At 42.2% G+C, this 23149-nt stretch overlaps 1 protein-coding gene across 4 annotated transcripts in view; it reads right to left on the reverse strand.

Moving 5' to 3' along the window:
• LOC133537488 (uncharacterized) overlaps window positions 1–16044 on the reverse strand; it is a 78306-nt gene extending 62262 nt beyond the window's left edge. For all 4 annotated transcript variants that reach the window (XR_009802705.1, XM_061878539.1, XM_061878540.1 and 1 more), the window contains exons 1-6: window positions 15911–16044; window positions 15027–15235; window positions 10270–10431; window positions 9542–9721; window positions 4869–4989; window positions 4691–4783 (exon numbers count right to left, since the gene is read on the reverse strand). Coding sequence is in view for 3 of the 4 variants with exons in the window: in XM_061878539.1 (XP_061734523.1) it covers window positions 4691–4783; window positions 4869–4989; window positions 9542–9721; window positions 10270–10431; window positions 15027–15235; window positions 15911–16010 (865 nt within the window). In the remaining variant the exon portion in view is untranslated. The remainder of the gene's footprint in view (window positions 1–4690; window positions 4784–4868; window positions 4990–9541; window positions 9722–10269; window positions 10432–15026; window positions 15236–15910) is intronic.
• Window positions 16045–23149: the final 7105 nt, after the last annotated feature.

The raw sequence follows: 23149 nt of genomic DNA on the forward strand, positions 1-23149 counted from the left end.
GCGCGCATCACCGCCCTGCAGCTTCCACCAGCTGCAATCATTCACCGGTAATCAGCACACCTCCCTGTGATGATCAAGCTGTCTTCTTAAGCCTGGACAACCTGCCATCGCTAGCCGGAGTATAGTCATCTGTACCTTCCCTGTGTGCATCCTCGGGTCAAGCTGTGCGTCTTGTGCTCCCGGATCTTCCCTCCTCCCTCACGCTTCCTGCCTCTCGACCACGCTTCCGCCCTTGGACAACCCTGCCTGCCTTGCCCTTGTCTGACAGCACCGCGCCTCCAACACTTACAGTAAAACGTTCCAATTAAATACTTCACATAGTCTTACACCATACACTCTTGGATTTTGTCACACTCCATTTCCTTAGTTTATCAGTTAGTATTGTTTTATTATATATATGTATATATATATATATATATATATATATGTTAGGGTTATATATATATATATATATATATATACACACAAACACACACACACACACACATATATATTAGGGGTGGGCAAGTTAATGCGTTAATTACGAGTTAACTCATCAATCTATTAACGCCGACAAATATTTTATCGCACATTTGCGTATGTTGTTTACATGCTTTTATTTTGTTAACGCCTTTTCTTAATAAGATGGCGACGCCCGGACGGGCTTCGGCGTCGAGGGGCTCTTGGTAAAGATGGAACATTTGGCAAAATTACCGGACAATTCTGCAAATTTCATGGCTGGCTTACAGCGTGGTCACTCCGGGATCACTTTCGACCGCCAGACAATTCTGAATGTGGATAGATCGGGCCGTTTTGGACTGAATGACGCGTGCATGCTCGACCGGCTAGTTAGCATGGGAATACTTTGCCGGCTACATCCAGCGGCCTGTGAAGCAGCGGAGTATATGTGTTGTCTGTCTATTTATGAATAATGCAGACGAGGCGTGTTGGCTGAGTTCTTAATGTTTAATTTCAGAGCGTGCATATCACAACATACAAGATGCCGTCATGGCAACACACAACCCATAACGGGCTACCGCGCATGCTCGTCACTCCTGTTGCATGCTGGGTAGGGTAGTTCATTTATTCCCTGGCTCATAACATCACAATATAGTACCATGTATATGATGCGTTCAGTTTATCAAAGCACCAAGCAAACAATCGGAAAATTCCCATCATATCAATTTCTAGATATGGTCGTAATTATTTTAAGTGCACTACGCAGAATAAACACAACATTATTAATATTGCTACTACAGATAATTTGATCAAAAATTCCCTAAAAACAGCCCACTACCTATAATATAGGTTTTTTAAACATAAGATCCCTGATCAAAAAAATGTTTCTGCTGTTACCTCAGAAATTGCCTGTTCAGATGTTATGATTGTGGCTCAGAGATTTGTATGTAGATTATATTTATTTTCCATAACAAACAGGATAACTTAAATACCCTGGCAGTGGCAATAAGCTTAAATGTTTGTATTTAAATTTTTTGAGTTGATTTTCATAAAATATGCTATTTAACTTCTACTGTTTAACAAGTACTGATTTAAATTGTGTTTGCACAACAAATGTTTTGGCGCTTTTGTTCATGTGGGAGAATATTCCAATAAAGGTGCACTACACACTACTTTTGAATTCATTATTGGGCTTTGCGTATACAATGCAGTTAATCGCGATTAATCGGAGAAATTGTGCAAATAACTTCGATTAAAATTTTTAATCGTTGCCCAGCCCTAATATATATATATATATATATATATATATACACAATAAATTATTAAACATTTCTGCCGTCACCTCCCTGTTTAAACCATAACACTGAGCTGTGTGAATGTGTATGCTTGTGCATTAACCTTTTTGACCTTGGGACCCAACTTTTCCACTACAGAGGGGCTTGGGTCACACTCAAATATTAACTCTGTACTAGTAATCTTATATTTTATTTTATTCCTATTCAATAATTACATCCAACCTACTTACAGATTAGTGAAGTGAAGTCAATTATATTTATATAGCGCTTTTCTGTAGTGACTCAAAGCGCTTTACATAGTGAAACCCAATATCTAAATTACATTTAAACCAGCAGGGGTGGCACTGGGAGCAGGTGGGTAAAGTGTCTTGCCCAAGGACACAACGGCAGTGACTAGGACGGCGGAATCGGGGATCGAACCTGGAACCCTTAAGTTGCTGGCATGGCCACTCTACCAACCGAGCTATACTGCCCCACATAAATTATATTGATTGATGGATAAACAGAATAAACCTTGTTAAATGATATAGCAGCATGTGTTAACCACAAAGATTATCATCAAGGCTTAGGTCAGGCTTCTTACAAAAATAAAAACAAATCAAATACACTGCAAAAGAAAGGACCCATAAAAACAGATGAAAAATACATTTACATACAATTAAACAGGGCAAAGTAAAAAAAAATAAGAAATAATAATATGTTTTTTTTAAACAAACAGTGAATAAAACTGAAGCGTAATTGAAAATTCACGATTTTAGTCCTAATTTTTGTGCTTAAGAAATTTCTATTTGACTTCAGCTACAGACTTCTTGTTTGTTTGATAATTCCATTACTGTCCCAAGTGGTGAAAAAGAGCAACCCTGCAGCGCATATGGACCACAACCCTCAAAGGGGGCGCTCCCTGCCGTACAATTGTTAAGAAACACTGCATTCAAGAGACAGCAAAAATATGCCGAGCATTGACTTTGTGGAATTTTTCGAGGTTTTTTTTGTTTATTTATTATGCATGGTGGCAGTTATCGATAATAACTGGTGAGAGGCGCAGTCCCATTGAATACATGACTTGTACGTTGCGTGCACGTGATGGTACTGCAGCGTTTAACTTTGTGGATTCTTTCTATTATGCAAGGTGGTGGTTTTCATTCACAACTGGCGGGAGGAGAGATTGCATATGGCCCATCGTGTGAGCAACCACGCAATTATATTGTGAGCTCCCAGGACAAGTACCTGGGAGTCCACTTGAACAGCAGACTGGACTGGAAGGACAACTGCAAAGCTATTTACAAGAAGGGCATGAGCAGACTTTTTTCCTGAGGAAGCTTAGGTCCTTTAATGTGTGCAGCGAGCTGTTGGAGATATTTAATCAGTCTGTTGTAGCCAGTGCCCTGTACTTTGCAGTGGTTTGTTGGGGGAGCAGCACCAGCAAAAGGGACTCAAACCGGATTGAAAAACTAATCCGGAAAGCCAACGAAACTATTGGCCAGCAGTTGGAGGTGTTTGCGTCAGTAAGGGATGGGAGAACACTGGACAAACTTCTTGCCATCATGGACAATCCTACCCATCCACTCCACCAGAAAATTGTGGGACAGCGGAGTTCATACTCCAACAGGCTCTTTCAGCTTCGTTCCCACACTGTTCCATTCAAGAATACCTTCATGCCGCACTCCATCCAGCTGTATAATCACTCGCCATACAGCATTTGACGATATCTGTCTATTACCTGATACCTTCTATGTTAGCTACTTCTTTGTTTTTAATGTCTATTTTCTGAGTGATTTACTCTCTTTTTATGCTGCAGCTGTCAAATATACTATAATATTGTACATGGTAAATGTTATATATTGTATATATGATAGAGACATAATATATCAGTATATATAGTATACTGTACATATATTATTTAAATATTACGTACCGTATTTTTTCGGATTCTAAATCGCAGTTTTTTTTCATAGTTTGCCCGGGGTGCGACATATACTCCAGAGCGACTTATGTGTGAAATTATTAACACATTACCGTAAAATATTAAATAATATTTTTTATCTCATTCGCGGAAGAGACAAAGAAAATGTCAGCAATCGTCACTCACACGTCAACCAAAGAGAATTCAGTGGGGGAGGGTCATGGCAGAAGTGCATTGTGGGTCATGGGATACTAACTGCCATATGCTATATGCTACTGCCATAGCTATTAAAATGGATCATTTCAACATTGGCGGTACCTTATAAAAACTGAGAAGAGCTGAACAAAAATGGCACCGAAAAGGAAATCATGTAGTGCAGATTACAAGCTGGATGTAGTGAAATATGAAGCAGAAAACGACAAGAGGAAGCGGCGCATACCTTTGGAGTTGGCAGAGTTGTTTCAAAGCGACATCGAAGAAGAACATTTCATGGGATTTATCGATTAGAAGTGACAGATTGTTTGGTAAACATATAGCATGTTCTATATGTTATAATTATTTGAGTGACTCTTACCATAATATGTTAGGTTAACATAGCAGGCACCTTCTCAGTTGGTTATTTATGCCTCATATAATGTACACTTATTCAGCCTGTTGTTCACTATTCTTTATTTATTTTAAATTTGCCTTTCAAATGTCTATTCTTGGTGTTGGATTTTATCAAATAAATTTCCCCTAAAAATGCGACTTATACTCCAGTGCGACGTGTATAGGTGTTTTTCCTTCTTTATTAAGCATTTTCGGCCGGTGCGACTTATACTCCGGAGCGACTTAAACTCCGAAAAATACGGTATAAATGTTGTATTTCATATTGCTATATTTAGTCCATTTATACCTGCATTGTCCTTTCCATCCTTACACTTTCCATCATTGTAACTGAGCTACTGTGTAGAACAATTTCCCTTGTGGATCATTAAAGTTTGTCTAAATCTAAGTCTAAGCTGGGTTTCAATATGGCTACACAATCAGAAATGTTTTGTCATGCAGATCTAACCGTCTTGGCTCTGAGCTCCCTGCAGCTCGGTGAGTGAAACCAATTCCTCGAGTTCCTCCGGAATCCCGCTGAGGACTCCAAGGAAGCCTGCTTCTGAATTTAGAGAGGACACGACAATAAAGGAAACCACATAAGAGAAGCACGACAATGAGCGAAAGGGATCGTGTGGGAGCCGCACCGTTTGTCTGAACAATGTAGACGGGGTGTGAGGAGAATAGATGGCTGCTGCACTGCAGGATCCCATGGGAGTCCCACTGTTTAAAGACCGAGGCGAGGGCAGAGCTGGAGACGCCTGATACCTGCACACACACACAATAGGTGTTAGCTTTAGTAGGGCAGTGAAACACTAGATAGCTTTCACTGCCATTGCAATGAAGACAACATTGTCATGAAGCCTTCGTGTGCATTGTTCGGTAAAGTCAAACTATTCATCACATTTATTCTGAGATGGAAGCCATGGCAGTAATTTGCGTCCCGTGTGCCCTGATGTCAAACTCAAGGCCTGGGGGCCAGATTTGGACCGCCACCTCATTTTATGTGACCCACGAAAGCCTGAAAATAATAAATAACACTCCTGCTTGCTTCTTTGTCTTGTCTTAACTTTTTTTGTTGCCTCTTTTTGCACTGCTCTCCAAATCTAAACATTGGAAATAATGAACTGGCCTCAACGAAGTTGACAAAATCTTGGGTTTGGGGAAACGTGCTTGTCGTGACGGAGCGGTTGTTGCTGGACACACGATGGACTCTTGGCAGAAAAAGGAGTGCAGCGTGCCTGGCGACCCTTTCAGTCGAGGACATTACACACTCACAGCGTGTATATAAAACGTTCAAGGTTGTCAAAAGTTTTTGTGGGCATTAATGGCAGAATAGATAAAATCCCTCTTACCGGTGTTGTTAACCACCATGCAGTTTTGTACAACTTATAACACACAGAAAAGAGAGAGTTTGTCCTTGAGAAACAAGTCTGCACTAAATCAAATTGTGAGGTGGGCTAGTAACAAACTTGCAAACCTTGAGACCTCCGATTTCGGGAGGTGGGGGGGTTACGTGGCGTGGTTAAGAGGGGAGGAGTATATTTAACAGCTACAATTCACCAAGGCAAATATTTCATATATATATATATATATATATATATAATTATACTGGATATGTGTGTATATATATATATATATATATATATGTATATATATATATATATATATACATATATATATATATATAAAAAAGAAATACTTGAATTTCAGTGTTCAATTATTTACACATATACACACACATAACACTCATCTACTCATTGTTGAGTTAAGGGTTGAATTGTCCATCCTTGTTCTATTCTCTGTCACTATTTGTCCAACAAGATGCATGTACAGTAGACGGCAGTATTGTCCTGTTTAAGAGTGTCACAACATTGACTGCTGTTGTTGTGTGTTGTTACCGCGCTGAGAGGACGGTACTGAAACTGCCTAACAATAAACCCACATAAGAAACCAAGAACTCGCCCTCAATCATTCTACAGTTATAACCTCATTGGGCAGACACGTTATTTATATTGTGGGAAAGCGGATGTGAAAACAGGCTGTCCTCACTCAGGTCCGCATGAAACAGGAGGGGGCGTGGCCTCCAGCTCCGCCTGAATTTCAGGAGAAAATTTGGTTTTCTCCTGAAATTTTTCGGGAGAGGCGCTGAATTTCAACCAACCTCGTCACGTCCGTTGTGTCCTGAGCAAGACACTTCACCCTTGCTCCTGATGGGTGCTGGCTGGCGCCTTGCATGGCAGCTCCCTCCATCAGTGTGTGAATGTGTGTGTGAATGGGTAAATGTGGAAGTAGTGTCAAAGCGCTTTGAGTACCTTGAAGGTAGAAAAGCGCTATACAAGTACAACCCATTTATCATTTATTAAGCTTATAAGTGAGCCGCAACTCAACCTATCTGACATGTATGCCACACAACTGCAGCACATGGGGAGCTATATTATTCCCCAATACCATTAGTTGAACTTAAAGCATCATGATAATCAATTCAGCTAATTCCCCCCAAAAATGGATTAACTCGCTAGAATATAAAGACAATATAACATACATCCATAAACGTGGATGCATATGCAAAAGTGCAATATATTTATCTGTACGGTAATCTATTCATTTATATCTGCACCCTATTGTTTTTTTATCCTGCACTACCATGAGCTAACGCAACGAAATTTCGTTCTTATCTGTACTGTAAAGTTCAAATTTGAATGACAATAAAATGGAAGTCTAAGTCTAAATGTAAGTCTATTTGATTAACGTGGAGCCCGACTTAAACAAGTTGAAAAACGTATTCGGGTGTTACCGTTTAGTGGTCAATTGTACGGAATATGTACTGTACTGTGAAATCTACTAATAAAAGTTTCAGTTAATCAATCGAAAACCCCTGCACCCATCATCCTTTACGCAGTAATTTCCAGTTCTTTCGTTCTGGTCGGCGGTTCATTGTTCTTCTTTGTAGGACTAAACAATATAAGAATACTTTTGTACCTGCTGAATTCACACGCTTAAATGAGGCTATCAAATGGTGAATTCTTTTTTCCATTTATTTATTATACCATTGCACTTTAAACACAATGATTTTATTGGTTTATTAGGTATTATATGTTATTGTTCTACAGTGAGCCTGCATACTGGTGATAGTTTGTGAACTTTTATACAGTGTTTTTATGTTTTATGTCATTTGTGTTTGCTTGCTTCATTCTCTATTGACACTGAATTACAAATGTTTGCACAACTATTTTACCTCTGGTACCATTAAAAAAAACCTTGACAGGGGCGGCCTGGCACGTTTGGGAGAGTGACTGTGCCAGCCACCTGAGGGTTTGTGGTTCAATCCCCACCTTCTACCAACCTTGTCATGTTTGTTGTGTCCTTGAGCAAGACATTTCACCCTTGCTCCTGATGGGTCCTGGTTAGGGCCTTGCATGGCATGAACGTGTGTGACGATGGGTGAGTGTGGAAATAGTGTCAAAGTGCTTTGAGTACCTTGAAGGTAGAAAAGCGCTATACAAGTATAAACCATTTATTTACCATTTGACCTTGACCAGATTTTGTGTGTTCTTGTCTCGATTTGAATGGTAGACCAAAATCCCTCCAAAAAGCACAGTTCCCCTTCAATATCATTAAAAGTTGAGTGGTTTTGCATTATTTATATTATCCTCAATAATTAAATGTCAATTAAAACATCGCCTGTCCAGGTGACAGTTGGAGCTTGCAATGGAGTATCCACCCATCCATCCATCCATCCATCCATCCATGCATCTTCTTCCGCTTATCCGAGGTCGGGTCCCGGGGGCAGCAACCTAAGCAGGGAAGCCCAGACTTTCCTCTCCCCAGCCACTTTGCCCAACTCTTCCCGGGGGATTCTGAGGTGTTCCTAGGCCAGCCGGGAGACATAGTCTTCCCAACGTGTCCTGGGTCTTCCCCATGGCCTCCTACCGGTAGGAAGGCGTTCGGATGGCATCCTGACCAGATGCCCGAACCACCTCATCTGGCTCCTCTCGATGTGGAGGAGCAGCGGCTTTACTTTGAGCTCCTACCGGATAACAGAGCTTCTTACCCTATCTCTAAGGGAGAACCCCGCCACCCGGCGGAGGAAACTCATTTGGGCCGCTTGTACCCGTGATCTTGTCCTTTCGGTCATAACCCAAAGCTCATGACCATAGGTAAAAATGTGGGAACGTAGATCGATTGAGAGCTTTGCCTTCCGGCTCAGCTCCTTATTCACCACAACGGATCGATACAGCGTCCGTGCTACTGAAGACGCCGCACCGATCCGCCTGTCGATCTCACGATCCACTCTTCCCTCAATTGTGAACAAGACTCCTAGGTACTTGAACTCCTCCACTTGGGGCAGGGTCTCCTCCCCAACCCGGAGATGAGACTCCGCCCTTTTCCGGGCGAGAACCATGGACTCGGACTTGGAGGTGCTGATTGTTATCCCAGTCGCTTCACACTCGGCTGCGAACCGATCCAGTGAGAGCTGAAGATCCTGGCCAGATGAAGCCATCAGGACCACATCATCTGCAAAAAGCAGAGACCTAATCCTGCAGCCACCAAACCGGATCCCCTCAACACCCTGACTGTGTCTAGAAATTCTGTCCATAAAAGTTATGAACAGAATGGGGGACAAAGGGCAGCTTTGGCACAGTCCAACCCTTACTGGAAACATGTCCGACTTACTGCCGGCAATGCGGACCTAACTCAAAAGTTGAGCGGTTTTACTTTATTTATATTCTCCTCAATAATCAAATGTCAATTAAAACATTGTCTGTCCAGGTGACAGTTGGAGCTTGCAATGGAGTAATTAACTTTATATGGTTTCTTTTATGCTTTTTATCTGTATTTTGTTTGAAAAAGTTGGACGTCAACCCACGTTACAGAACATTATGTATCAATTTTGGAGGTTCTGCCATTATTAAACTTTAGTTACAGCCCTGCTTGCCGAGCAATGACTAAGTCAAATAACTCAACTTGAGTGGAAGTTGAACAAATTAAAGAACATCTGTCATGATAGGCTCCATGGATATCAATCAATGTTTACTTATAAAGCCCAAAATCACGAGTGTCTCAAAGGGCTGCACAAGCCACAACAACATTCTCGGCTCAGATCCCACATCAGGGCAAGGAAAAACTCAACCCAATTATATAACTTGTATAATTGGATGGAGATTATTCCTTTGTAAATTTTAAATTGGGCCTCCTACTTGTTGCTCGCCTCTGGCCAGTACATTTCAAATTTCCATTCAAAATGTCTACAAAAATGATTCTCGTATTTAAACTTTTATACAAACATAAAAAAAACACAAAACTGCCTTTTGCTCACCAGAGTGCCAGAGCCCAGTATCAGCTCCAGTTCACCTCTGGATCTGCACCGAAGCCTCAACGCAGGTGCAGGCCTGCTCCTGCACAGGCCCCCACACGCAGCTCTCCCAGGAGGCTCGGTGCACACACACAGACCCAGCTCGCCGTCGTAGCCCTCATAGTCCTCTGCAGATGGACACACCTGCAGGAAGATATCATTTAGATCAGTGGATTAAAGTACAGCGTTTTATTTTGCTATATTTAAACACAATGTTACTGTTCAAATTATGTATAATGTTACAGTGGCCAAACATATTAAATATACTTGTTAAATAAAACCTCCGTCGTGTTTTTAATGAATACTTTGGCCTTTTACGCTACTGTATTTTAATGTCAGTCATAATGGTGGTAGTTGGAGATCCAAGATTTTTCTGAGGTGGTACTTGGTGACAAAAGTTGGGGAACCACTGATTTAGATTGGTTCACTGGGTAACGAGGTGAAGGGTTACCATGTGGCTGACAATGACACAGATGTAGAGCAGTGACATGAACGCTGTTAAATATTAAATGTGCACAGACAGCACGACAGTGAGGGGTGAACAGGAGCGAGGGCAAATATGTTTTGTCATAAATGCAAACACGTCTGCAGGATGTGTTTCCTCTCAAAGTGGAACACCAATATTCCTTCGACAACCTTTGTTCCACTAGTTTGTATACTAAAGTGTGGTGTTGTTCTTTTCGTTGCACAACCTGCTGCCGGCAATGAAGTGACCACTCCTGTCGGTCCAGACAATCTCCGTGTTGCGTGCGTGTTTTTCCGTCCCTGCAGATGCTGTACACTTTGTGGACGCACACACCTTCGTGGTTGCCAGGTTGATAGTCGAGGGTACATTGGCACTGCCCGTCGCTGCTCTGCAGAAAAGTCAACAGGGTTGTGTTGTATAACTTGGTGTAGTTTTGTTGTGTTATGTTATGGTTAAGGACACTCATGCACCTGGGGAAAGGCTGATTGGCAACACCAAAAAATTGTTTCTAGAGAAGACCTGGGCAAAATAAGGCTCGGGGGCCACATGCGGCCCGTTGAGCTTTTCAATCTGGCCCGCTGGACATTCCCAAATAATTTTTGTAGATCTTTAAGATGGAAATTGTAGCTGCCATCATGATGTGCGGTGATGTTTTCTACTGACCGTGAGTCTTCAACTATACTAAGTATTTCAATGGTTGGAATCTGCGCTTATGGATGATATACCAGTTACTACGGTCATCTAATTAGTAACTATTGTCAGGGTCAAATACCATGAGACATTATAAAGACACAGAAACAGAGAATAGAAGACAAACCAGTGATTGCTTTTCTCGTACGAGGAGAGTAACTGGAGATAGTTGTCAGTTACAGGCTCCTAATTTACTCTGAAAACGTTCTCCACTCTCCGCTCCTTTTAATTCATTTGGAAAAGCCCTACATTACAAACACACACACAGCTGCACTAAGGGAAGATGGGGTATTTGCAGCTGTGTTGGAAACCTAGCACCTGTGGTGAGAACTTAACACATGCGAATACAGAGGATACAGCAACTTCCTGCGTTGTTCTGTGCCATCTGTCAATACCTCTTTGAAGTTGGTAGGTCAACCTAATTTCAATCTAACGCCAAGTTTCATTTCTCTTCAGCTTGTCTACACAATGCATGGGCAAACAATCATATTTTAATAAAATGAGATAACTTATTTACAATTAATCCAACAACTATGGTAATCTACGTCAAAGCAGCTCAGACGAGGCACCAAGCAGTGTAGGCGGGAAGCGGAAGGAGATTTTCAAAACAAAGTTCTAAAGCTTAGTGATATATAGAATATAAAGTATATTATTGATCCCTGGGGGAAATTAAACAAATATCAGATGTATCAGATTGTAGGCGGGTTTATTGTGTACCCTTGGCGTTCATATTTCACTGTTTGTTGCATTTTTGTTGCGTTTCACTTGATTGTAAAATATGTCGATCGAAGGGGGTGTGACATTCATATTTTATCAATATTCGGTGTTTTATCGTTCATAGAAAAATGCAAAAATTCAAATCCGTTTTTTAAGGCGGTCTGTCATAACATTTTTAGCATTCAATAAGACATTGTGAGTTTTTGTATTAGTGTTCCTAAAAATAGATATACCGGCCCTCAGACCACCCCAAATGTGCCACCCCCGAGTCAAAATATTTGCCCAGGCCCGTTCTAGTGTGTGAATGTGAGTGTGAATGTTGTCTGTCTATCCGTGTTGGCCCTGCGATGAGATGGCGACTTGTCCAGGGTGTACCTTGCCTTCTGCCTGGGTTTAGCTAGGATAGGCTCCAGCCCCCACTCAACCCCGAGAGGGATAATGGATGGATGGTTACTGCAAGTGTACGTTCCTAAACCTCACTTCCTGACGTCTTTAGAGTTTGCGCTGGAGATTGGGTTGATCCCTCTAATTCAATGAACGTGGGACGAAAGACTGCACTAGGCTCGTTTCAACAGCATTTAATAACAATTCCTGTATAACATGAAATTATGCCCCCAGTGATTGGGAGTAAAATTAGGGTTTGAAATACAAGCTATCCGACCGGATGTGTGACGATCCGTTGCCCGGATCATGTTTTGCTTTAGTTTAGGACTCCCTTAGTTCTGTTTCAGCACCCCTGGGTTTGTGCTTCTTAGTAGTCATGGGTGCTGATTATTTTCACCTGCCTTTGATTAGCGTTCGGGACTCTCACCTGCTCCCGGACACTAATAAGAGAGCTATTTGTTCCTGCCTTTCGCCACACTCGGTCTGACTGTCTTGTTTGCTGTAAGCAACAAGTTACGTTTATGTATATCTTGCTTCTAGTGCCTATGCCTTTATCTTTTGAATCCTGTGCTACGTTTCGCCTTAACTCCCCGTGCTATCGGCACGATTGTTTGTATGTTTGTATTTTTGAATGATTTACGAGAATACATACTCGTCTTACCTTCACTTTGCCTCCAGAGTTCCTGCTGCATCTTGGGGCAGTAAAATGCGACCCAGGCGTAACAGGATGCTTGGTAATTGCTATGGTCGTCATTTTCGTTGCTTGATCATCCTAAAGTCCAATACTTGCGTGTTTCAGCAAAGAAAAATAACAGGCTCACAATTTAATTAAATTGTATTTAATTTTATTGTATTTAATTGTAATTTATTTAATTTCATTTCATTTCTAAATATATATTTTTAAATGTATTATTTATTTGGATTTAACAGTGTAACATCACATTGAATGAATGAACATTTATAGCTTTAACTGCAAGGAGAGTAGCAGCAGTTCTACAACATTGTAAGTCAAATTGTGATTTTTCATTTTTTATTTTTTTTTATTTTCATTCAGTCACCCATTCAGCATTGTTGAGGCAAATAGAATATGATACTGCATTGTGCAGCCATGCGTAGACAATCTTTGAAGACAGGAAACCAGAGCCTGTTGTCTGGAAACGTGATCTCTTTCCGTGTCTTTAAGTGGTGAGGAGTTCTGCCTGTACATTGTTCCACCCAAACACACTCCAATGATAATAAGAAGCGTGTAAATATGAGTACTGTATGAAAAGGCATCAATTATAAGGTCTATAATCTATATTGCCATATGTATTCCAGCCAATAGTGCAATATAACTAAACAAAAGTAAAAGCTACTGTCAGCTCTTATTTCCTGAGTTTACAAACTAAAAAAATTACAAAAAGATATTGATCGAAACATTGTAGTATCGACCTTATACTAAGACGTTACTTGGTATCGTCTCTGCCAACATCAGTATTGACCTGCCACCCATGCTTACATTCAAGAGCTGTAGCTCAGCGGTTAGCTATGCTATCCTCCTACGGTGTGTAGTGAAGCATATTTAGCTCATTGTTGTCCTGTAGTCCTCCAGTGATAATAACACTTGTAAGAAATGCAGCTTGTTTGACGCAATGGAGGAGACCATGAGTGTATTAGTTCAAACCCCGGCCGAGTCATACCAAAGACTATAAAAATGGGACCCATTACCTCCCTGCTTGGCACTCAGCTTCAAGGGTTGGAATTGCGGGTTAAATCACCAAAAAGGATTCCCGGGCGCGGCCACCGCTGCTGCTCACTGCTCCCCTCACCTCCCAGGGGTTGATCAAGGGTGATGAGTCAAACGCAGAGAATTTCGCCACACCTAGTGTGTGTGTGACGATCATTGGTACTTTACCTTAACTTTAGAAGCTGCTCTATAGAGGGCTGTCAAATCTGCGTGACACAGCTAGAATTTGTCAACATATCACCACGATATAAACATAGTATTCCGCTATTTTTTTTCATACACTTTGAACCCTGCGGCTTTTAAAGCGATGCAGCTAATTTTTTATTTTATTTAATTTTTGCGCTGATTGCCATAATTATTTGTGTTCAATAGTTTTCATTAAGCCCAAGCGGAGGAATGAAATGGTCTGTTACGGTGTACTACGGCGCCATCAAGTGGACGAGTTATCCCCGAACTGCAGGTGCTGAGAGTTGAAAATGTGCTTCCTGATTTGCTTTAAACTTAAAGTAAAACCGTCCGTAGCGTTTCTGCTCAAAAGGATGCTTTACTCGTCGCTCCAAGCAACGTTTGTAGGTTTCACAGTTTGACTAAAATAATCCATACTTGCCAAACTGTGCAATGTGTGATGTAGAAGTGTTGTGTCGTAATGTAAGCAAACTAGCGTCGTCAGCATTAGCTTATATGCGTATTTCTCACCTTAAAACTCATTTGTATACTCTGGCCTTTAAATAGACTCCCTTTTTAGACCAGTTGATCTGCCGTTTCTTTTCCTTTTCTCCTATGTCCCACTCTCCCTTGTGGAGGGGGTCCGGATCCGATCCGGTGGCCATGTACTACTCGCCTGTGTATCGGCTGGGGACATCTCTGCGCTGCTGATCCGCCTCCGCTTGGGATGTTTTCCTGCTGGCTCCGCTGTGAACGGGACTCTCGCTGCTGTGTTGGATCCGCTTTGGACTGGACTGTCGCGACTGTGTTGGATCCATTATGGATTGAACTTTCACAGTATCATGTTAGACCCGCTCGACATCCATTGCTTTCCTCCTCTCCAAGGTTCTCATAGTCATCATTGTCACCGACGTCCCACTGGGTGTGAGTTTTCCTTGCCCTTATGTGGGCCTACCAAGGATGTCATAGTGGTTTGTGCGACCCTTTGAGACACTAGTGATTTAGGGCTGTATAAGTAAACATTGATTGATTGATTGATTTATAAATATGCATGGCCTTGTATTTTCAAACTAACAATATTGTCAATAGGCAGAAACAGAAAATGGTCAATTCACTCTATAAAGTAAATATATATATGATTAGTAAATATAGTACATATACAAATTTAATCTATATGGGGCTACAAATTCAAAGAAATGCTGATCCATGCACAGTTAACATATCAGAAAATGAATTAGGGAGATGTGGCACATTTCCCTAATTCTGAGGTCCCAAGGTTGGCAAGTACTGTATTGTCTTACCTGAAAGCTCTGCCCCTCTCCCAGACAGACACATGTCTCCTGGCCGGAAAAAGGCTGCCGAGCTCCAGGTCCGCAGGACAAAGGAGCAGACAGGCCTGGCCGAGGACAGTAGTGTTGCGGGGGACACTTTAGACAGATGTCCGGGGAGACGCCATAGGTTCCCTTTGGGCAGAGGACCGGAGTGGTGCTGTCTTGTGGGCAGTAAACACCTGACAGGTAGGATTCATCTTCATTAACAAAGTGGTCTACAATAACAACAGTATATTATTATATCTTGTGGGCAGTAAACGCCTGACAGGTAGGATTCATCTTCATTAACAAGGTGGTCTACAATAACAACATTATATCATTATATCTTGTGGGCAGTAAACACCTGAGAGGTAGGATTCATCTTCATTAACAAGGTGGTCTACAATAACAACAGCATATTATTATATCTTGTGGGCAGTAAACGCCTGACAGGTAGGATTCATCTTCATTAACAAGGTGGTCTACAATAACAACAGTATATTATTATATCTTGTGGGCAGTAAACACCTGACAGGTAGGATTCATCTTCATTAACAAGGTGGTCTACAATAACAACAGTATATTATTATATCTTGTGGGCAGTAAACACCTGACAGGTAGGATTCATCTTCATTAACAAGGTGGTCTACAATAACAACAGTATATCATTAGCATTAGCAATGGCGTCTCTACTGCAATTGAAATATGTTTATTTTTGGGTATCCTAATTAGCGACGCTCTTGCTAGCATACCAAAAAACGTTCCACTGATGCGTCGGGAGTGAGGTTTACTAAATGTTTAAGTTTTGTGTTCAAAGAAATACAATATGATAATAATAATGTTGAGCCTTCTATTTGTGTTGCGAACTTACTCACGGTATAGTTTTCTTTTATTTGTGGATCGTCGATGCGGATGTGACGTCATCGCGCTGTTGTTGTGTGCGCGCCTTTTCTCCCTTATAAGGGCACGCAGCATCGAGCGCTACTGCCTACCGGCGCTGACGAGACGGGGGGCCGCCATCTTGGAGTGGTGATCCGCTCCACTCAGTGCAATTCATTTGGCAGGAGCAATCTTCTTCTTCTTTTGTTTTTATGGCGGTTGGCAAGCAACCTTCTGGTGTGCATTACCGCCACCTACTGTAATGGAGTGTGGACCGAGGTGGATCCCTACTCTATATTCTTTTACTTAACCCAGTGTTTTTTAAATATGTGTATATTGCTTTATATCCTATGTTTTCTGAATGCAATCCTAATATACCTCCCACTTCTAACCTAATATTTTCTTTTGCTAACTTATTTTCCAGTATTTCTCTTTCTCTATTATATTTCCAACATTGTATTAAGACATGGTCAACATTTTCTATCTGGTGGCAAAAATCCCACAGCCCTGTAGTATGTTTGCCTATCAATTTTAGTGAACTATTTAGATATGTATGGCCTAATCTCATTCTAGTAATAATGTCTTCTTCTTTCCTATTTCTACCCCCTCCTCTCATTACACCTACTTTCCTCTGGACTTTGTAAAACTCTCTACCTTTTGTTTCCTTATTCCAATTATCCTGCCACTTTTTATTGTGTTCTATCTTAATTATGCTCTTCACTTAATCTCCATGTTTACTTCTGTTTTAGTGCTTGCTTGTTTTGCGTACCTATCAGCTAACTCATTTCAATCAATCAATCAATCAATGTTTACTTATACAGCCCTAAATCACTAGTGTCTCAAAGGGCTGCACAAACCACTACGACATCCTCGGTAGGCCCACATAAGGGCAAGGAAAACTCACACCCAGTGGGACGTCGGTGACAATGATGACTATGAGAACCTTGGAGAGGAGGAAAGCAATGGATGTCGAGCGGGTCTAACATGATACTGTGAAAGTTCAATCCATAATGGATCCAACACAGCCGCGAGAGTCCAGTCCAAAGCGGATCCAACACAGCAGCGAGAGTCCCGTTTATAGCGGAGCCAGCTGGAAACCATCCCAAGCGGAGGCGGATCAGCAGCGCAGAGATGTCCCCAGCCGATACACAGGCAAGCAGTACATGGCCACCATTTCCCTCAACTCCTACATGAGCAGAAACCACACCTCCCGCTTTATTCATCCTGTAGATTGCCTGAACTATTTCATAAACTATATCTAGTCTTGTTTCTGATGTTATGTTTTTTATGCTCGTCAATGCACTGCTGGAGTCCGAGCACACGACTACTTTCCTAGCTTTGTTTTCCTCTATCCAGTTAACTGCCATATACATTGCTACCAATTCCCCCTTAAAAACGGATAGTTTATCACTAATTCTTTTATTCAACACTATATTTCTCTGTGGGATAACTGCAGCAGCTCCTACTTTACTATTTATAGTTTTTGATGCATCTGTGTATATCATAATATTATCAAAAAACATTTCCTCAATCCATTGTTCTATTTGGTAACTATTTAAATGTCTATTCTTCAGTAACTGCATGTCTACCTTTGGGTTTTCATACATCCACGGTTGGCAGGAGCAATGAACTGTCAGCGCATTTAAAAGCCTGCTGAAACTGACTTTGTTATTTTTTCTTTCTTTGAGGTAGAGCAAGGCCTGGGCCAATAAACCAATTGATCCAACGATAAAAGAATGGAATTCCCTTCTACACACCCTCAAACATTCGACTCTTCCTTAACTCCACTAATTCATACAGAAATTGTAAATATCCTTATTCGATTGTTGTACAATTTAATTTTTCTTCTGGTTTCTATCTCCAAATGCTACCTCAGTAGAAGCATTTAAGTCTCACCTTAAAACTCATCTTTATACTCTAGCCTTTAAATAGACCTCCTTTTTAGACCAGTTGATCTGCCGCTTCTTTTCTTTCTCCTATGTCCCCCCCTCCCTTGTGGAGGGGGTCCGGTCCAATGACCATGGATGAAGTACTGGCTGTCCAGAGTCGAGACCCAGGATGGACCGCTCGCCTGTATCGGTTGGGGACATCTCTACGCTGCTGATCCGCCTCCGCTTGAGATGGTTTCCTGTGGACGGGACTCTCGTTGCTGTCTTGAATCCGCTTGAACTGAACTCTCGCGGCTGTGTTGGAGCCACTATGGATTGAACTTTCACAGTATCATGTTAGACCCGCTCCACATCCATTGCTTTCGGTCCCCTAGAGGGGGGGGGGTTGCCCACATCTGAGGTCCTCTCCAAGGTTTCTCATAGTCAGCATTGTCACTGGCGTCCCACTGGATGTGAATTCTCCCTGCCCACTGGGTGTGAGTTTTCCTTGCCCTTTTGTGGGTTCTTCCGAGGATGTTGTAGTCGTAATGATTTGTGCAGTCCTTTGAGACATTTGTGATTTGGGGCTATATAAATAAACATTGATTGATTGATTGAAATATACTACTAGTTCTTTGTCATATTTGACATCTTTGTTTAATCGTATTGTTGCGTCGCAAACGCAATCATGTTTATTGTTTTTTTTGCTTTTTCCAGGCTATTTTTTTTCAATCGACCTTTACTGGTAAAATAAATGTTAAATAAAAAGTATTCGATAACTATGTTGTCATTGAAAAATTACCATGTCCATGTGTGTTTGTTTTTTCCATCTCTGGCTTTCAAACGGTTACAAGATTCTCTGCATCGCTCTGAGCACCTGAGCACATTTATTCAATTATGGGATCTGAGCCGAGGATGTCGTCGTGGCTTGTACAGCCCTTTGAGACACTTGTGATTAAGGGCTATACAAATAAACTTTGATTGATTGATTGATTACTACCCACCACGCAGTCTAATAGTTTATATATCAATGATGAAATATTAACATTGCAAAAAATGCCAGTACGGCCTTTTTAGTTGACTAAATTACAATTTTAAATTGCCCCAAGTGGAGGAGTTCAAGTACCTAGGAGTCTTGTTCACGAGTGAGGGAAGAGTGGATCGTGAGATCGACAGGCGGATCGGTGCGGCGTCTTCAATAATGCGGACGTTGTACCGATCCGTTGTGGTGAAGAAGGAGCTGAGCCGGAAGGCAAAGCTCCCAATTTACCGGTCGATCTACGTTCCCATCCTCACCTATGGTCATGAGCTTTGGGTCATGACCGAAAGGATAAGATCACGGGTACAAGCGGCCCAAATGAGTTTCCAGGTCTCTCCCTTAGAGATAGGGTGAGAAGCTCTGCCATCCGGGAGGAACTCAAAGTAAAGCCGCTGCTCCTCCACATCGAGAGGAACCAGATGAGGTGGTTCGGGCATCTGGTCAGGATGCCACCCGAACGCCTCCCTAGGGAGGTGTTTAGGGCACGTCCAACCGGTAGGAGGCCACGGGGAAGACCCAGGACACGTTGGGAAGACTATGTCTCCCGGCTGGCCTGGGAACGCCTCGGGATCCCCCGGGAAGAGCTAGACGAAGTGGCTGGGGAGAGGGAAGTCTGGGTTTCCCTGCTTAGGCTGTTGCCCCCGCGACCCGACCTCGGATAAGCGGAAGAAGATGGATGGATGGAATTTATATATACACTTTATATCGAATATTTATAACACAGAGATCTATAGAGGCAGAAAATAGGTATAAGAAATATAAAAACAAGCTAACTGGTATACTACGAACATCTAAGAGGGAATACTACAGTCAATTATTAAACAAGAACAGAAACAACATGAGAGCAACATGGGCTATCCTAAATAGAATCATCAAAAATGGTGCTAAGAAAGATTGCCCCCCAGTACTTTCTAGATGGTAATACAAAAAATGACAATATGAACCAAATAGTTGAACGTTTTAATGATTACTTTGTTAATATCGGGAAAAATCTGTAACAAAGAATTCCAAACACAGATAATGGGTCAGTAGAGAACTTGAGTGAGCTCCCAATTCCATGTTTCTTAAGAAGGTGACAAAAGAAGAAGTAAGCAAAATTGTAAAAAAAATTGTAAATATAAGACCTCAACTGACTGTCATGGAATAGATACGGTAACGGTAAAAAAGGTTATAGAAGACATTTCAGAGTCTCTTACATATATCAGTAACGTATGATTTCTAAACGGCAAATTCCCTGACAAAATGAAAATTGCAAAAGTTGTACCAATTGCAAAAGTTGTACCAATTCATAAGAATGGAGACACAAATCCATTCACCAACTACAGACCACTTTCATTACTTCCACAATTCTCCAAAATCATGGAAAAACTATTCAATAGCCGATTAGATACATTTATCAACAAAAGTGGGACGCTCGTGGAGAATCAGTTTGGATTTAGAGCAAATATCTCAACATCAATAGCATTAATCAAAATAACGGAAGAAATTACCAATGCAATAGACCAGGGGTGCCCATTACGTCGATCGCGAGCTACCAGTCGACCGCGGGGGGTGTGTCAGTCCATCTCCAGCCAGGCTTTTAAAAAAAATAGACCTAAAAATTAGTGATCATCAATCTTCACCAAGACGTCACTTAAATGACATTCACGGTACCGGAGGGTCTTGTGAGATGACGCTGGCTGCTGCAAGATCATTATTATGAAAATATGACCGAGAGGAAGGCGAGAAACACTTTTTATTTCAACAGACTCTCGCGCCGTACCTTCCGTCAAAACTCTAAAGGCCGACTGCACATTTCCTATCTTCACAATAAAAGCCCTGCTTCATGCTGCCTGCGCTAACTAAATACAGAGTCTCGGAAAACTGGCGTGCACAAGCGATCCCTCAGAAAGCTGGCGTGCACATCACTTGTGCACGCCAGCTTTCCGAGACTCTTATTTTGTTAGCGCAGGCAGCATGAAGCAGGGCTTTTATTGTGAAGACAGGAAATGTGCAGTCGGCCTTTAGAGTTTTGACGGAAGGGACGGCGCGAAAGTCTGTTGAAATAAAAAGTGTTTCTCGCCTTCCTCTCGGTCATTTTTTCATAATAATGAACTGGCAGCAGCCAGCGTCATCTCACAAGACCCTCGGGTGCCGTGAATGTCAATCAAGCAAGCTACGGAATTTGCCGCCAATGTTTTTCTTGTAAAGTGTATGGAAGCTGGATGAATGAGATGCCAAAAACCAACCACTTTCATGTGGTATTGTACAGAAAGGACAACTTTTTTTCTCCTCCATTTGAAAATGCTGCTGCCTTTTTTATTTTTTATTTTTTTGCCATCCGGGAGGAGCTCAACGTAAAGCCGCTGCTCCTCCACATCGAGAGGAGCCAGATGAGGTGGTTTGGGCATCTGGTCAGGATGCCACCAGAACGCCTCCCTAGGGAGGTGTTTAGGGCACGTCCAGCTGGTAGGAGGCCACGGGGAAGACCCAGGACACGTTGGGAAGACTATGTCTCCCGGCTGGCCCGGGAACGCCTCGGGATCCCCCGGGAAGAGCTAGACGAAGTGGCTGGAGAGAGGGAAGTCTGGGCTTCCTTGCTTAGGCTGCTGCCCCCGCGACCCGACCTCGGATAAGCGGAAGATGATGGATGGATGGATGGGCATTTGAAAATGTGGGCGTTATCATCATTACTGTCTGATTCCAATCAATGCAAGTCATCAGAATCAGGTAATACACCAACTTATATTCTTGTCTTTGTGAAAGAAAGACATCTATATGTGTTACACATGCTTGTATTATCATTAAACACATTTAACTTGTTTACAAAAATGTCTCTTTCATAAATAAATAAATATAAATGATATATATAAATGAGGTAGATCCCCTCGAGTTGGTCAATTGAAAAGTAGCTCGCCTGCAGAAAAAGTGTGGGCACCCCTGATGTACACTATATTTTTCATGCATTTTCATTGGCACAACGTCAGAATCCAATAAAAGCAAAAGCACCAACAATCATAAACATACCTGGCTGACAGGACGACTTTTCCTGCACATATTGACTGATATTGATCCCACAAACAGAATGCAGACAAACAAACATCCACAGACACCTCAGAGTCTCCAAGTGTCCTCCCAGCATGTCGAAAATGCGACCTAATGTTCCACCACTCCCTTGATTGGAACCATCCTGGTAGATTTTACCGTGCACACTCCACCAGGACGACCTGTCAACAGCAAGCTGGAGGGCATCGCTTTCATTAACATGCTGAATGATGTATGAGGCCTCTGAGGTAAGGTGGCAGTGACAGTGACTCATATTACTCGATTTGTTTTTATCAGTCCGACTTTGATACTGATTAATGACTTCACAGACACAGCTTTGCTTTCTTAGAGAAGGGTTTAATGGGTCAAGAAGGCACGCAATTTATTGGCTAACTGTTTTGAAATACAGTAGGACCTCAACCTAAAAGTGCTCAACTGAAGTGTTTTGAGATTTCAAATTTGAGTGACAAGAATCCCAGCAATTAGTTGGCATGGTGAATGTCACAGTGAACCCGGTTACTTATAGTAGAACCTTTATTTAACCAGATAAGAAGCCCATTGCGATCAAGATCTCTTTCACAAGGGTGACCTGGCCAAGTGGTCATCAGGTTCAAACACTGATGACATTTATTAAACAAGACAAGAAGCAAGGAATTAAACAGAGACGGAATTACATTTGGCTCAATTGAGGAGAAAAGTCTGGGCTGTACTCTTGTACAGTCTCCCAACACGTGCTGACGAAAGATTGTACGCCCCTTTTTTTATTTGAACTTTCCCTGATTACATGGCAACAGCTGTGTGACGGGTCTCCAGCCGTCATCGTGTGGGTTGTAGTGACAATCGATACAAGACGCATCGTAGCAGGTTTGACTCTGATTTATTATTTTAATAACCATGTCTTCGTGCCCGTCTGTCGCGCCAATTTCTAGCACGCCGGCTCTTCCTGCTCGTCACGGCGCACCTTTTGGTGGCCGGTGGCTGCGTCTTCCGCGGTGGCTCATCTCGCTCTGGGTCTCTCTCGTCGTGTTAATGGTCTTTGTTGTCGGTGGTTCCTCTCCTACTTCTGCCACAATTGCTCCTCCCTCTCCCCTTTTATGCTGCAGCAGAAGATGCAGTGATTGAGAACAGGTGTGTTATGTACGCACCTGATTCTGACGGCTGCAGTGTCGCTGCAGGCGTGCCCTGCCTCTCCGCTCTGCTGCATGCTCCGCCTCCTGGCCACCATCTTGGGCAGGACCACCGTTTGCCCTGGCCCGCTGCCGGCTCGTCGGCTCCGTCTCTCCACAAGCTGTTTCTAAGGGAGC

Source organism: Nerophis ophidion, linkage group LG18 (genome assembly GCF_033978795.1).
Source record: "Nerophis ophidion isolate RoL-2023_Sa linkage group LG18, RoL_Noph_v1.0, whole genome shotgun sequence".
In the NCBI taxonomy this organism is placed as follows: domain Eukaryota; kingdom Metazoa; phylum Chordata; class Actinopteri; order Syngnathiformes; family Syngnathidae; genus Nerophis; species Nerophis ophidion.